The following is a 15593-nucleotide window of genomic DNA, read 5'->3' as shown; positions in this document are numbered from 1 at the left end:
AGGTCTCGCAGTGTGCACCAGCGTAGGCCTTGTTGCATTGGCACACGGCAGTGCCCTGATCGGTTGGTGAACACAATCCGACTGGTGTGCAGGAGGATCCGTTGGTACCGGGCATGCAGCCACAGATATCGTACGTGCTGCATGGGTTGGTGATACAGATGATTTTGTCGCCCTGGTTCTTCTGCATGTAGCCTGCCTCACAGATGTTGCAAACGTCGCCAGTGTAGCCAGTGGTGCAGTTGCAGTTGTTGTCCTTGAACACACCATTGTTAGAGCAGGTGGCATCGATCATGCTGAACTGGTGCTGTGGTGGCAACACGGCCTCCTTGCCACCATCGTCAAAGAGCACACCTGGCTTGAGGGACAGCAGGTAGGTGTGTTGGGAGACAAAGTTGGACTGAGCAGAGAAGTAAAGAGCCCACTTGGTACCATCGTCAGAGTCACAGATGGCCAGCTTGGGGGCAATGCTGCTCGAGGTCTGCTTGTCGTACAGGTAGAATGCCTGCATCAACGTGTTGGCACCATTGGCGTTACATGTGACCAGCTGCTTGTTGGTGGCGTAGAACTTCTCCGAGAAGGTGATCTGCAGGTTGAGGTCAGACGATGGGGACAGGTTGATCGCGCTGGGTGGCACAACTGAACCCACGTAGGCCACGGAAGCATCCATGATCAACAATGAGTAGATGAATGGCATGCAGAGCGTGTTGTAGATGGCTGGTGTGGTGAATTGTTGGGCCAGGGGCGGGTGGCTAATGACCAGTTGGTAGTCGCCAGCGTTCAATCTGGAGCTGGTGAGTGTCTGTGTGAGCGTGGTTGCACCAGTGGTGTACTGGGACGACCAGTCACCAACTCCGATCTGTGAAAGCGAAGTCCTGTTGGTGGCGGTGTTGAAAGTCTTCTTGTAGATGGTCAGGATGAAGTCGCTGGCGCCAGCGTTGTAGCTGAACAATGCTTCCATTCGAGAGACCTTGTCAACAGAGAATGTGATGTTGTACTTGAAGCCAGATTGCTGCGCGAGGAATGGCGACAGGTACGAGCCGGGGAAGAAGGATGTGAGGTACTGCTGAGCGTATCCAGCACTGTTGAGCTGCACATTGGTGGTGGGCATCGATGGGTTGAACGAGGGTGGGCAGCTGAGGTCGCTCTGGATCATGGCCAGTGGCTTGATGTTGATTTGCATCTCGAACGAGGGACAGTTGTCTTTAGTCTTTCCAGTGTACTGCATCTGCAATCTGTAGAGCAGTCCGTTGCCAGCGTAGGTGTCGGGGCCAACAAGGAAGGTGGCTGCACGCTGGTTGTTACCGTGCGTTCCAGTGTTGTAGATGATCTGCTGCACCATTGAGCCAGACTGTTGATCAAAGACGTCGTAGTCAATTGACACGAGTGAGGTCTCCTTGGTGTAGACGCTGACAAGTGACGCCTGGTTCAGACGCATTGAGATGTTGTAGTTGGCAGGAGAGTTGGCGGGCATGAGGAAGGAGTCACCAAACAGGTTCAGCGTGCCAGAGCCGTCGATGGGACCACCAAATTGTTCGGTGGTGCTCGACGACAGGTCCCATGGAACGAGGTCAAAGAGGGTGCAGTCGGCGTGGTCGTTGTTGTCGGTGGCCAACTCAAGGTTGATGGTGAGGTGGTAGGGCGTGCAGTGCTGGCTGAATGTGCCAGAGGGAAGTGGGATGGAGCTAATAATGTCCAGCTCGTAGATGCCTGGCTGGAGTATGGCGTTGATCTCATTGTTGTTGCGGTTGGCCTTGCCAATGATCAGTGTGTGGTTGACATTGTCGGTGGCTGGGTAGAGCTCCAGGTTCAGATCGGCCAGAATGAACTGGAAGCCTATCTTGACGTAGAGCAGTGATGGTACCTGGATGTTGAAGTTGATGCTGGTCACCTTGCCGCCAGTTTGCATATCGTTGTCCGAGATGGTGACAATGTCATTGAAGTTGTAGGCGTTGGTCGCAGAGATCTCTGGTGAGATTGACGTGGTTGCGCAGGTGACTGGCTGGACGATGCCGCCAATCTCTTTCTTAAGACTGTCCACTGGTTCGATGGCCAGCTCGAGGTCAACAGACACGGCCGAGTCGATGGTCATGCCAATGGGGTTGGCCACGGTGAAGGTGTAAGTGCCGACGTCCAGCTTGAAGACCATTGCGCCTGGCTGGTCGGCCTGGCCAGTGAGCTTCAGGATTGGCGAAACGATGGTAGTGTACACATCGGTCTGGTCAGTGGGCAGCACGGCTGCCTGGGCTCTGAAGATTGACTGTGTCTGCAGTGTGAAGGTGAGCTGGTTGTGTGCGGGGATTCCATCAAACATCCAGTACTCGCCCTGGAGGTGCACGCGCTGGTTGTACTGGAGGTACTCGTAGGCATCGAGAGTTGGTGGCAGGATGTGGTAGAAGCCGTTCTCTTGGCTGATCTGGCCCGATTGCTCGACAAACATCTCAAAGTTGAAGTCTGAGCAGCCCATCATGGTCTTGAGTGCGGCGAATGGCTCGTAGATGTAGAGCGTGTACTTTCCGGGCGCCAAGCCAACAATGTCGATGACGTTGCGGTTTGGTCTGGCCTGGCCGTAGATGGTCTTCTGGCCGCTGACGCTGGGGACAAGCTTGAGCGCAAGACTGCCACTGAGGAAGTCGTAGCCTACCTCGACATGGATGTTGCTGGTGACTGTCGTGCTGAATGGCATGGCCTGTGAGGCGAGGCCAGTCGTTGTTTGTTGATAGAATAATCTGGTTGTTGTGACTTGTCCGATGTTTGTGTAGTAGAAGGCCTGGTCTGAGGGCATGGTCGTGGGGAGGGGAGGTGGCCAGAGACTGCCATTGTTGTCACATGTTGGTCCCAGTGGCACGGCTGGCGCGATGGCAATCTCCATGTTGAATGTGTTGCACTTGGGCAGACCCTTGCCCCAACGCCAGAACTGGATCTCGAGGACGTAGGGGTAGTTGGGCTTCAACGTGGTGATGAAGGACTCTTCAGAGCCAATGCCATTGCCACCCGAGATGATGACCTGGTTGTTGGATGGGTCGATCAGCTTCAGGTCCACGTCGACGAGGTTGGGCGATGAGAAGACACGAATGACCGAAGGGGTGGGCACCTGGAAGGGGATGTCGGACTTTGTGTAGATCTGGCCGGAATATGGGATAATGAGGTTGGACGACTGGTAGTGCATGCGGCCTTCGACGCCGAGGAAACGCAGCGAGTTGAGTGACAGTGGCACGTGTTCTCCGTCACACAGATCAGCGATGGCCAGTGGTAGCAGTTCAAACTCGAACTCAAAGTTGATACAGTTGAGGCCGGTGACAGTGCGCGGAGTGAGCACACGCTCAATCTTGACCTGGTATCTACCTGGGTCGAGGTCGACATCAAGCGAGTTGTAGTTATAGTCGTGCTGGCCGTTGAGCATTATCGTGGGCACGCCACTCTTGGGGTAGCGGTAGATGTTGACGCGCAGGTCCGCTCTGAGGAAGTCGCTGGCCACAGCAGTGTACAGGTTGGTGACCTGCGATAGGTTGAATGTGTACAGGGCGATGACGGCACTCGATGAGAACGTGTAGAAGATAGTGCGGTTGGCAGTGCCGTTCTCAAAGATGAATGGCACGTTGAAGTGGGGGATGAGTGGCAGGTCGTCCTTGCCGTCGTCAGGGCACAGTGGCGGGTATTGTGGCACGAGCTTGTCCTGCTCGACGGACATCTCAAGGTTGAGCAGTGGACAGAAGTTTGTGCTGGTGGCCACGAAGTCCGAATCGATAATCACGAGATAGTTGCCGGCGGCGATGTGCTCAAAGATCAAGCCATTATCCGCGACGATCTGCATGTTGGCATTGTCTGTGTTCTTGAGTGTGAGCGTGAGGTTGGCATTGTCCTGCTGCACGGCGATACGGATGAAGCTCTGCTTCTGCAGGTAGAATGTGAAGTTGTTGTGCAGTGGGTCCATCAAGTAGGTATCCTGGATGTGCATGTAGTTGCCATAGAGGAACTCGGTGTTGTCGAGGTTGGAGGGCAGGATGTCACCGTCGCAGTTGAAGTAGTCCTCGTCAGCGTAGGCGTAGGAGATCTGCACAGACATGTCAAAGACGGCGCAGGTCGAGTTGTACATTGCGTCGGGTGCGTAGGCGTAGAGCGTGTAGTTGCCTGGCTGGAGGGTGGCGTGGAGCATGTTCCTGTTGACTTCATTGTCGCCAAAGACGCAACCGGTGATGCCGGTCTGGTCGTAGGACTTGCACTTTGGAGCGCCAAAGCCTGACTGGAGCAACAATGAGACGTCGCCCTGGATGAACTGGTAGCCCAGAACGGCATCCAAGACAGCGACTGTGCCGGCAGTCTTTGGTGGCGCAACGGTGAAAGTTGTGTTCCCAGAGGTATGTGGATTGCTTCTGACTGACATAGGGGACGGTGTAGAGCTTGGTGGGGTTGGCCGATTGGTAGGCAGTGTTAACGATCTTGGGCACAATGTCGCTTGGTGGAAGAGCAGTCGTCAAACAGTTGTTGATCCATTGTCCCATGTCCTGATGCAGGTTCTCCACAGTGTCAATGGACAGCTCCATGTTGAATGTGTCGCAGTCCAACTCTACATTCTTGTTCCAGATGTAGTACTTGAAGTTGAGCAGATAGGTGCCTGGCTGCAATGTGTTGAGCAGCACCTCTTCGTGACCAAAGCTGATGGAGCGGTCGACAACCTGGTTGTCGCGGTAGAGCCACAGGTCAATGTCAGCGCGATGTGGCTCAACATAGACACGCATCACACTTGGTTCGCTGATCTCCACGAGCATCGAGTGGCTGCCGGCGTCAATGTCCAGGTAGTAGTCGTCCTGGATGTGCATTCTTTGATTGAACATCAAGTACTCGGTGGTGTTGAGTGAGACGGGAAGCAAGGGAGCAGTGCATAGGGTGCCGCGGTCCGTGCCCATCGTGCAGTTGGGGTAGTTGTTGTAGCCGACGTCACATGACGAGCACATGGCCGAGACGTTGAGCGTGGTGAAGCCGGTGAAACAGGTGCATTCGGGGAATCCGTCGTCAGCGTTACACTTGCCGTGTCCATTGCAGTCGGTGTTGTTTGCTGCGCAAGGAACGTTGGCAACGCAGCGCGGGCCGACACCATGGTAGCCACCCTTGCACTTGGAACAGTCCTTGCCGGTCCAGGGATCGTCACACTGGCAGTTGGTGTCGCCCTTTGCCAGGTTGCACGTGCCATGTCCATTGCAGCTGCAGACAAACATGTTGTAGATGTGAGACATGGTGGTGACCTCGTCCTGGAACATGATGCCGCTGACCGACTTGAACTTGGAGCTGTCGATGGTGAGGTTCCATGCGGTGCTGGCGTCGACAGGGAAGAAAGAGACGACAAGTGTGGTCTGATCACTCTTCTTGAGAACTGCTTCGTTGGGCTGGATCTGCAAGCCGGTCTTTGTGGTTGATGTCAGGAGGATGGCACGCGTGCTGATGGTGTGGTTGAGCATAGTGGTCGAGGGGTCGTTGTAGACGGCCTCGGAGAAGTGGATGCTGAGTGAGATTGGTTGGTTCGGGAGGAGGTTGAAGCCGCCTGGTGGTAGGATGCTAAGCACACGTGGTGCCAGGCCGACGACCAGCGATTGGGCGATGAGGTGGAAGCTGAATGAGTGACAGGCCTGCGAGTTGTTGAAACTGTTGACGTTCATGTTCTCAGTGATGTCCAGGAAGTAGTTGCCAGTGGTCAGGTTGGACTGGATCTGGTTCATGAAGTTGTAGGCAGTGTCTGTGGTCCTTGGCAATGTGTTGATGCCCTGGGTGATCTGGGTGGTCGTGCCGTCATTGTTACGCATCGAGAGGGTGAGGTCGAGGTCGTTGTCCAGGAAGTCAAAGCCGAGCGTTGCGTACAACATCACGTTCGAGGGCACCTCAATGCTCATGCGGTAGCGGAAGTTACCGGTCTTCTTATCGATGTTGTTGTTGATACGTGTGCCGGTGAACAGGTAGGTCTCCGAGCCAATGTTGACGTCCTTGCCCAGAGGCAGGTTGATGGTCTCGGGTGGCACCTGGTTCACTTCGTTGGGCAAAGGCGTTGGGCATAGCATGTCCTCCAAGAGGTTGTCGACAGTCTCGATGGCGATCTGGAAGAGGAACAAGTTGCACGACTGCAAGTTGCTAACGCGCAGGAACTTGACATCCAGAGTGTAGGGAGTGGACTGTGGCTGCAGCAGCCAGAGCGCAGACTCGACGTTGGAGCCCATGAAGGACGAGTAGATCATGGACGAGGGGTCCGAACCGTTCTTGTACACGAACAGGTCAATGTCGTTGTTTGGCGCCGTCTCTGAGTAGATTCGCATGTAGACAGGGACGGTGGGCACGTTGAAGGCAATCCTGTTGTGCTGGTACGACTTGTCCTTGGACATGTAGAAGCGGGCACTACGCATGACGATCTCACCGTTGGCTGCCTGTGGACCGCCATACGGGGCGCTGCCACCGTTGGGCGAGAACAAGTCGGTGGGGAGCATGTTGGTCGTGTCACAGGTGGGTGTAACTGGCGCAGTGGTGTTGAGCAGGTAAGAGAATGTGTACTGGGCGCACTTGAGCGAGATCACTGGGTTGTACTTTTGGTAGGCGTCGTACAGAGTGACCTGGTAGCTTCCCGCTGGGAGCCACTCGTTGAAAGTGGCCTTGCCGCTCTCGTACAGAGGGTAGAACGTCTTGGACACGGTCTTGCCATTGACGATGGTGGTGCTGTTGACCTTGATCATCATAGAGTCGACAAGATCGTTGTACTTCAACCACAGCTTGAGATTTGACTGGCCGGTCGTCGTGAAGGACATGACGGTTGGCGGGGTGGGTACGCGCATCTGACGCTGGTATGTCACGGTAGTGTTCTGGTTGGGGTTGATAGTGGTTGGCATGGTGGCCGTGGCGTTGGAGCACTCCGAGGTGATAAAGGTGTTGCTGCTGAGCGATGAGATGGTGGCGGCAGTGATGACGGCGTTGAAGCTTGTGCAGTCTTCGACCTTGGGAAGAGGACCACCCTGGCCAAAGTAGAGGAACTTGAGCACGTAGTCGCCGCTGCCAAGCTGGTCGTAGAGGATCTCCTCACCGGTGGTGGTACTTTTGTCAACGATGCTGGAGCCAGACATCAGACGAATGTCAATGTCGACGGTGGGATGCGCGGGCAGGAAGACCCTGAGCAGCGAATCGGCGGCAAGGCTGAGAGCCACAGTGTCGCTGCCCTTCATGACGTCGACAAGCACCTGTTGTTGGAAGGAGAGGGCATTGCCAGTGAGGGCCGACATGTAGCCGATCGAATTGAAGGTGTTGGGCAGGAGGAGACTGTCACAGACGATGGTGTCCTGCTGGACCTGAGTGTTGTCCACGAGCTGGATACCGACATCGAGTGTGAACTCAACACAGTTGGTAAGAGCGACGCCCTTGTTGTTGGTGTACGTGAGGAAGGGCTCGTAGATGCTGAGCAGGTAGTTGCCGGGCGTGAGAGAGATGGGGAAGATGTTGGCGCTGTTGTAGCCGAGCGTGGAGTAGGTAATGATGGTGCCGGTCGAGCTCTTTAGGGCAATGACGACGTCATTCCAGACAAAGTCGTAGGTGAGGATGGCGCGGAACATGGCGTTGAGCTTCTGTTTGGTGGGCACGGTGAAGGGGATGTCCTGGGAGAATGTGGAGTTGCCCTGAGTGAAGCGGAACGCGCCGTGGTTGGGCTTGTACGTGAGGTCGGGCGTGGGCACAAAGTTGGCGTCGGGCAGGATGTTTGACTTGCACTTGTCCTTGGGGTTCTCCGATGCGGGTGTGATGGCGAGTGCCGCGCTGTACAGGTAGCACTGTTGCGCGGGAGTGACGATGGGCCAGTGGTAGAACGAGATGACGAAGCGATATGCGACACCAACCTTGAGCATGTACTCGAGGGACTCCTCGCCGTTGAAGTTGCCGGATTTGACTACCTTGTTGGTGCCCTCCCAGAGTGTAATGTCCACATCAATGTCAGAGTCCTCGATAAAGGCGCGGAAGAAAGATGGAACGCTCACGTTGAAGACGGTCTCTTGTTCGATGGTGATGGCGCTGATATCGGGCACCAAGAACTCGTCGGTGAGATGGATCGAGGTCGACGTGCCGAGATAGCCAGGCGTGTTCAGGTTGACGGGGAACAGCAGGTTGCCAAAGCATGGCTTGGCCACGACGAAGGGCTCGATGGTGATGATGAGTGAGAAGAGGATGCAGGATGGGAGGAACTTGGAGTTCTTGGAGGTGAGTCCTGGAAGCAACGACAGCGTGTACGTGCCGTTCTCCAGCTGGAGGAAGATGTGATGGGTGTTGCGGGAGTGTGTGCCGAGGTTGACGATTGGGTCGTCGTGGTGCTCGTCGGGCTCTGTGATCAGCATGGCGCGCATGTCGCCCAGGATGAAGTTAGAGTCCAACTCCAACGAGAAGTATGAAGGGCCGTCGATGGTGAACGTGTAGTTCTGCACGGTGCTCAGGTCGGTCAGCGCGTAAGTTGGCAGCGACGAGATGTTGTTAAAGACAAAGAAGCCTCCACTGTCGTCGAGTGCCTTCTGGATGCCAGATAGTGCGGGCAAAAAGTTGGCCGTGATGTTCTGGCAGTAGTTGAGCTCATTGTAGTCTGACTGTGGCGCGATGGCAAACTCCAGACTGAACGTATCGCAGAATATATCGATGTTCTTGCCCCAGAACAACACCTTGAACTGGTAGTCGCCTGGGTAGAGGAACGCTGTGATCTCCTCCTCGCCACCAAGCTTGAACGATGACACCAAGATGCCAGTTGAGTTTGTGATCTCAAGATCAATGTCAACACGATGTGATGGGATGTAAGCACGGACGTAGCTAGGTGTGTCAAGAGTGAACTGGGATGATGAGGATGTTAGTGATGCTGCTTGGATGGCATGTCATGTCATGCCAGCCTGACTGCTTGTCAGTCAAACACATACATTGACTGTGTCTTGCTTGGCGACGAGATCTAAAAAGACATCCTCGCTAAAGTATAGATATCCACCATCATCGATGTAGCCAACAGAGTTGAACGAGTCGGGAAGGTTGTTGGCATCACAGTTCAAAAAAGTCTCTGTCTCGTGAGCTGATCCAATGTCGACCTTGAGCGAATAGATCGTGCAGCTGGGCCCAATGTTAAAGTCCTTCTCTGACGTCTGATCATAGAGGTAGAGGTTGTAGGTGCCTGGCAGCAACACAGTCTTGAGTGTAGCGTGGTTCTTTGTCAAGTGTACACCGATTGTGCAGTTTCCTGGCTTCAAGCAAGGGAACTTTGGTGTGGGGTCTAGTGCATCAGTTGATTGTATCAGGAGTCTAGTTGAGTATGAATGAATGAGTGAGTGAGTGAATGAGCGCGACTAGGTTGCACGCGGGACGAGTGGATGCAATGCATTACCCTAATGATCCTCCAGTGATAAAGTCAGAGCCGAGTGTGATCTCGACGCCCCACTTGTCAGTGTCGATGACGCCAGCGGGCATGTTGAGTGTGTATTTCTGGAAGAAGTTGACAGTGTTGCTGGCTGATTGACGGATGTTCATTACTGTGCCCGCTTGATCAATATCCGAATCGTACGAGTATGTTGCACCCACCGTGCTGTTAAAGTTGAGCTGGAATGTGGGTGCCTGAGATGTCGATGGACAAACAACGCTGCTTGATCTTGTTACCAATGTTGCCTAAGATCATTGGGATGTGTCGGATGTTTTGTCAGCAACAGTCGCGATTGGTCTTGGGCCTTGCAAGTCATGTCCACGTGAACACTTACAGTTGGTACAATGGCAAGTTCGAGTGTGAGGGTTGGACATGCCAATCCCTTTGCCTTTGTGACTGAGAAGAACAAGAATCTAAGCTTGTAGTCTCCTGCTGGTAGGGTCGCATTGATCGACTCGTCCATTCCTGTTGTCGTATCGGCTGAGTGCTATTATGATCGATGGAAGAGTGTGAGTGATCGCCTCCCTGAGTCTTATGTCCCATGGGGACGAGATACTCACGACAATGGGCGTTCTAGAGGCGGCTGGATAGAGCCAGAGGTCGACGTCGGCCTCGCTGGGCGCGACGTACACTCTGAATGCACTGGGCTGTTGGAGTGTGAAATAGATGTCTTGTGAGAAGCTCTTGAAGTTATAATAGTAGGTCTGCTGCAGATGCATCTCTTGATTGAATCCGAGCATATCGAGTGAGTTCAAATTGGTGGGCAATGCCTGATAAGGGCAAGCCTCATCGCTTGTTGCCATCTGGGCCAATGTCAAGCCGCTGCAGGTCAGCACCACCAGTGCCACCACAACAGCATAGACCATCCTATTAGCCTGATGTTGTAAGCTATATTTCATCAACCTAAGGTTTGGTATATATACTATGTGTCAGTTCAATGTTGTTGTTGTTGTTGTTGATGTGAATAGTGTTTGTTTGTGAATGTTACCTCATTGTATTATTATACGTAATAATAATGAGTTGTATATATATATATATAAATACAATGACGTTGTTGACTTGAAAGTGAATAAAGGTGAACTCACTCGGGTCATGTCATTGACCCTCGCATGTTTGCATGCATGACCAAACCCCCACACTCCTGCTCTTCAACCATTCAAGTTGCTAGCACTAGTCAACCACAAACATACATAAACACGAACCAAACAAACAAACCTACCCTAACTTGAACAAGCGAGATCTTTCTTTGTTTTGGAAAACTCTAAAGAGTGTTTCTTGTGTGCACAAGGACTGCATAATGCATGAACTCACTCTGATTGGTGATTGATTGGCAAGATACAAAAGATACAATAGTGTCGACGTGTTCAAGTGGGTTATTTGTTATATTTGTATTTGAGATACAACAAGTAGTGATATTTAATAAATGTACATTTGTGCATGTACATAAATAATCCAATCCTTAATTAGAAAAATAATAGATCGATCATTATTTGATCTATATATTTCACTGTAGTGATTGTTAACCTGGAAGGTGGGATAGTTCCACTCACTCAGTAAATAAATCAAACATATATTTTTATTTATTTATTTATATCATATGATATAAGGGTATTCATTGTTGTTGTGATCGAATAGTCATTGTGCCTTCATGAAGCCGACTTCGGGCAAAAGAAGTATCACATCATTGAAAACAAAACAATTTCAATTAATGTTGGGTTTCAATCATGGTCTCATGTCAAATATCATCATCAACAATTCATAATATCTCCATTTATTTCAACCTGCATCACTACTACAACAGGTATTAACTCAAGGTCTTACTACAACTAGATAGATATAATTGTAATAATAATAATAATAATAATAACAAACAAATAATAGAATAGAGATAGTAGAATGGATATATTGGATGAAATGAATAAGGCAGCACGCAGTGTGCGTGTGTCAATCTATAACTCTTCGTCAAAGAAGTTGGTGCTAAAGTCACATCCTTTGACAAGTGGACAGTGGAAGGTGCCTCCACCTGATGTCATCCTGCCTCTGGGTACAGTGGAGTTTGGTTCAGAGTCCACTGCAATCCTCGGCAGCACAGAGGCTGGCTCCATCTACACGGTCGATGGCTCGTCCCTCGAGTTTGAGTTCTTCTGGAACAACCCATACTTTGGCAAGCGTGGCTTCCGTCGTGTCGCCCCTCCCAACTTTGAGTGCGACTTCAAGGTCACCGATCAGAACAACTGCACCCTAAGATTCACCATCAAGGAGTTGGACAATGGTATGTTGTCGATGTTGCCGCGCGATCATTCAGCTGACTAACATGTACATACTCCCACACTTGCTACGACCAGGAATGAGAGAAATTGAAGACATTGAGAAGGAGATAAAGACTTTGAACACATTGATCAATGAGTCGGATATTGCTATCAAGGGTATGACAAAGATGTTGCAGGTGTATCAAACACAGAGCGACTCGAAGCAGACCAAGTTGGTAGAGTCTACACTCAAGGAGAAGACCAGACATCTCGATGAGATGAAGATGAAGCGTGAGTCGCTGCAGGCCGAGATCGGAACGATCAAGGATCAAGAGTCCGACCCCAAGTTCATGGAGCAGACGCTCACCAAGATCAGGGATGCCATCGACAACAGTGTCAAGGGTCGCAAGGGCATGGAGCACATGCGCGAGGTCTACGAGAAGCAGAAGGACACAAAGTCGCTCGAGAGTCTCGACAAGCAGATCGAGGTCAAGAAGAACGAGACAGAGGCACTGCGAAAGCGCGAACAAAAGGTCATCCAGAAGATCATCGAGTGGAAGAAGGCCCACGGTATTGGTGGCACGGGCGTCGTAGCCCCCGCCAAGAAGAAGGTACAGGCTTTGTACGACTACCAGAAGACCAGCGAGGACGAGCTGTCCATCAAGACAGGCGACATCATTGAGGTCATCCAGGAGGACAACCCCGAGTGGCTGGGCGGCTCTGTCAACGGACAGGTCGGCTACTTCCCACGCACCTTTGTCAAGTTCATCGAGGACGCCCCGGCACCAGCACCCGCTGCCGTCGAGGCCCAAGTCACCGAGCAGGACTTTGCCGAGCTCTACCCCAAGGCCCGCGTCGTCTATGCGCACGCCGCCGCCGACGAGGGTGAGCTGAACCTCAACGTTGGCGACACCATTGCCGTGTACGCCTGGGATGACGAGTACTGGTGGGAGGGATTCGTTGGCGAGACCTCTGGTTACTTCCCCAACAACTGTGTCGAGTGGATTGAGCCCGAGGCCGACACATACGACGCAGCAGCCGACCCCAACGCATACTCATTCTACGAGACCAGCGGTGAGGTGGTCCCAGAGCCAGAGCCCCAGGCTCCAGCTCCAGTTGCTGTTGCACCAGTTCAACCAGCACCAGTCAAGGTTACACCCACCCCTGCTCCGGCTCCAGCCCCAGCCAAGGCTCCAACACCAGTGGCACCAGTCCAAAAGACTGCCGCCCCAGCCAAGAGAGAGCTCCCAAGCGCTCCAGCAGTCCACAAGCCTGCTCCAACACCAGTTGCACCAGTCCACACTCCAGCTCCAGCTCCAGTAGCACCAGTTCATACTCCAGCTCCAGCTCCAGTTGCTGTTGCACCAACACCAGCTCCAGCACCAGTTGCTGTTGCACCAGTTGCGCCAGTTGCACAAGCACCTGTTGCCGCTGTATCAACCCCAGCACCATCCCAACCAGACACCAAGAAATCACCAGCTCTGGCTCCACACCACGGTTCCTCCTCCTCAACATCATCAGGATCCTTTGACAAGTTGCTCCAACCATTATTGGCAGAGTTCACCAAGCAACTGGTTGTCGCTCATCAACAAGAAACAGAGGCACTGCAACAAAGAATTGCGTAAGTTCATTCATTGCCTTTCAATCATTCAATCAATCAATCACTAATCAATCAATCAATCAATCAAATATAGTGCACTTGAGAGAGAAGTTAAGGAATTGAAGGAGAATAAGCCATCAACTCCAGCTACGTCATCACCAGTGGCTACAAGACCAACGATCACATCCACTGCAACAGTCATTTCCAAGGCTGCTCCCATTGTCAAAAAGTTGTAATAATACCCCTTAATCAATCCATCACATCATATCATTGTTATTCATTAGTATTATATCTTCATTCAATGATTGATCGATCAGATGATCATGGTAATGATCCAAGTGTACCTTTGTCCATGTTCCAGGACACACTCAGACCTTGTTGACTCGAACCTGGCAAGTTGGGAATTCCACGACACCACCCCCATTCCACCACACACCCCTCATCGTGTCATTCAATCAATCAACTTCCCCACTTCACTTGACTTGTTGTATCTTCATCATTCAATAATATAACCTATTACCTACATATACATAAACTATATCTACATACATATACACAAACTAACTATAAATAATGTCAGAATCATCATCACCAACACAAGCCAGAGTGAGTATATTATAGTTGATTAATTGAATGAATGAATGATTGAATGAGTGATCAATCATCATTGTAATAATAAGCTAACATTCAATGTACATGAATATAGAACATAGAGGCAGTATTTGTTACAAATATATCATACAAAGCAAATACAAAGACTGTTTCAGACTTCTTCTCATTCTGTGGAAAGATCATCGACTTGGTATTGAGAGAGTATGTTGTAGACTTGACTTGGATGATGGACTGATTGATTGGATAATGTACTAATCAATTACTGAATGAATGAATGAATATAGAGATGCAGCTAGATCTGCACAAGAAGGAATAGTTGTATTTGAGACAGAGTCAGCTGCCAAGACTGCATTGTTGTTGACCAATGCATTGATTGTGGACAAGGTCATACAGGTGGTTCCATATAATGCATCGATACATGGTCCAGTGGACTCTAGTAACAGAACGGTCAGCTCACCACAGAGTGCCGATGCCATCAGTGTAAATAGTGACTCATCGTCAAACTTGGGTGGCGAGCACAACCCAGCTGTGAACTTGTCAAAGGACTCGATAACCAATCGCGAGCACACCGTGCCAGACTCTGAGAGAACAAAGACATCGGTCATTGCATCAATGTTGGCGGCTGGATACACACTGGGACAGGAGGCCATCCACAAGGCCAGACAGGTGGACGAGGAGAACAACATCTCCAACAAGATCAAGGGTGGCGCCGAGTCGATCAAGGCGACCGCCTCAGAGATCGATCAGAAGCTGCACATCAGTGAGGGAGCGAGTGCAATCAAGACCGCTGTTGTGGAGAAGGCAAAGGAGATGCACATTGGAGAGAACGCCACCGCTGTCAAGACTGCCGTGGTGGAGAAGGCCAAGGCTGTGGACGAGCGATTCCAGATCAGTGGCATGTTCAAGAGTGCCACGGACATGATCTCGCAACAGATGTCGACGTTGGCTGCCAAGGCACAGGAGAACCCCACCGTGTCCAAGGGCGTGGACATGGTCTCCAGTCTGGGCACGGGAATCAAGCAGACGGCCACCAACATCTCGCAATCCGTAGAGAACCAGTTCACTTCAATCTCTGAGGAGTCAAGTCGTTTGATCGAGGAGAAAAAGAAAGAGAAGTATGACGCAGACTTTGAAATGAAGCCAACCGAGCCAAGCCACAATGAAGATGCAGAGATTGAGTCGCTCATCCAGGAGCATCTGAACGAACCAACCAATGAGCAGTAGTGCCATCATCATCAGAACGTATCACGCAAAACACAAAACAACTTTAGATCTCTTGGCGACAGAGTGTCGTCCTTCCATCCTTTCAATCAATCAACCAATCAACTTTACTCCTTTCATCTTCAAAGCAAACTCCATTCATAAACCTTGGAACATCTTGCAAACAGCCCATCCACTGATCAGTCGTTCGTGTTTATTCAGATGCCTACCTGGACCTGATCGTGATCTTACAAACTTGCGACCCTGGTCCTATCACAGGCAATTAATTTGATGTAACCAAACATTGTGATGTGAAGATGTGGTCATTTGACACTGCCGGAACCCACGAGCTGCCAATCAATGTGACATTGCCCCACACAACACCCACAATTTGATTCAAATAATCGTTCGGGTCAAACATGGACTGGACAATCCTTATTCAATCATTGATCATACATTCACCCTTCCCTCGAGGCAAATACGTTTAAACTGATGGTGTGTGTGTATTGTATTTGATTGATTGATTGTGTGT

General features: G+C 51.3%; 2 protein-coding genes across 2 annotated transcripts; both read left to right on the top strand.

Annotated features, from left to right (window-relative positions):
- Positions 1 to 11314: 11314 nt before the first annotated feature.
- On the top strand, positions 11315 to 13485 carry SAMD00019534_028410 (hypothetical protein; the record flags this gene model as incomplete). Its single annotated transcript, XM_012900974.1, has 3 exons — positions 11315 to 11672; positions 11746 to 13270; positions 13344 to 13485. 3 exons carry the CDS (start codon positions 11315 to 11317, stop codon positions 13483 to 13485), a joined length of 2025 nt encoding a protein of 674 aa, XP_012756428.1.
- Positions 13486 to 13822: 337 nt separating this feature from the next.
- SAMD00019534_028400 (hypothetical protein) lies at positions 13823 to 15085 on the top strand (the record flags this gene model as incomplete). Its single annotated transcript, XM_012900973.1, has 3 exons — positions 13823 to 13855; positions 13956 to 14062; positions 14146 to 15085. 3 exons carry the CDS (start codon positions 13823 to 13825, stop codon positions 15083 to 15085), a joined length of 1080 nt encoding a protein of 359 aa, XP_012756427.1.
- Between the last annotated feature and the right edge of the window lie 508 nt (positions 15086 to 15593).

Source organism: Acytostelium subglobosum (assembly GCF_000787575.1).
Source record: "Acytostelium subglobosum LB1 DNA, scaffold: scaffold5, whole genome shotgun sequence".
NCBI lineage: Eukaryota > Evosea > Eumycetozoa > Acytosteliales > Acytosteliaceae > Acytostelium > Acytostelium subglobosum.
The sequence above is the reverse complement of the archived record's forward strand: the minus strand, read 5'-3'. Positions and strand labels throughout refer to the sequence as shown.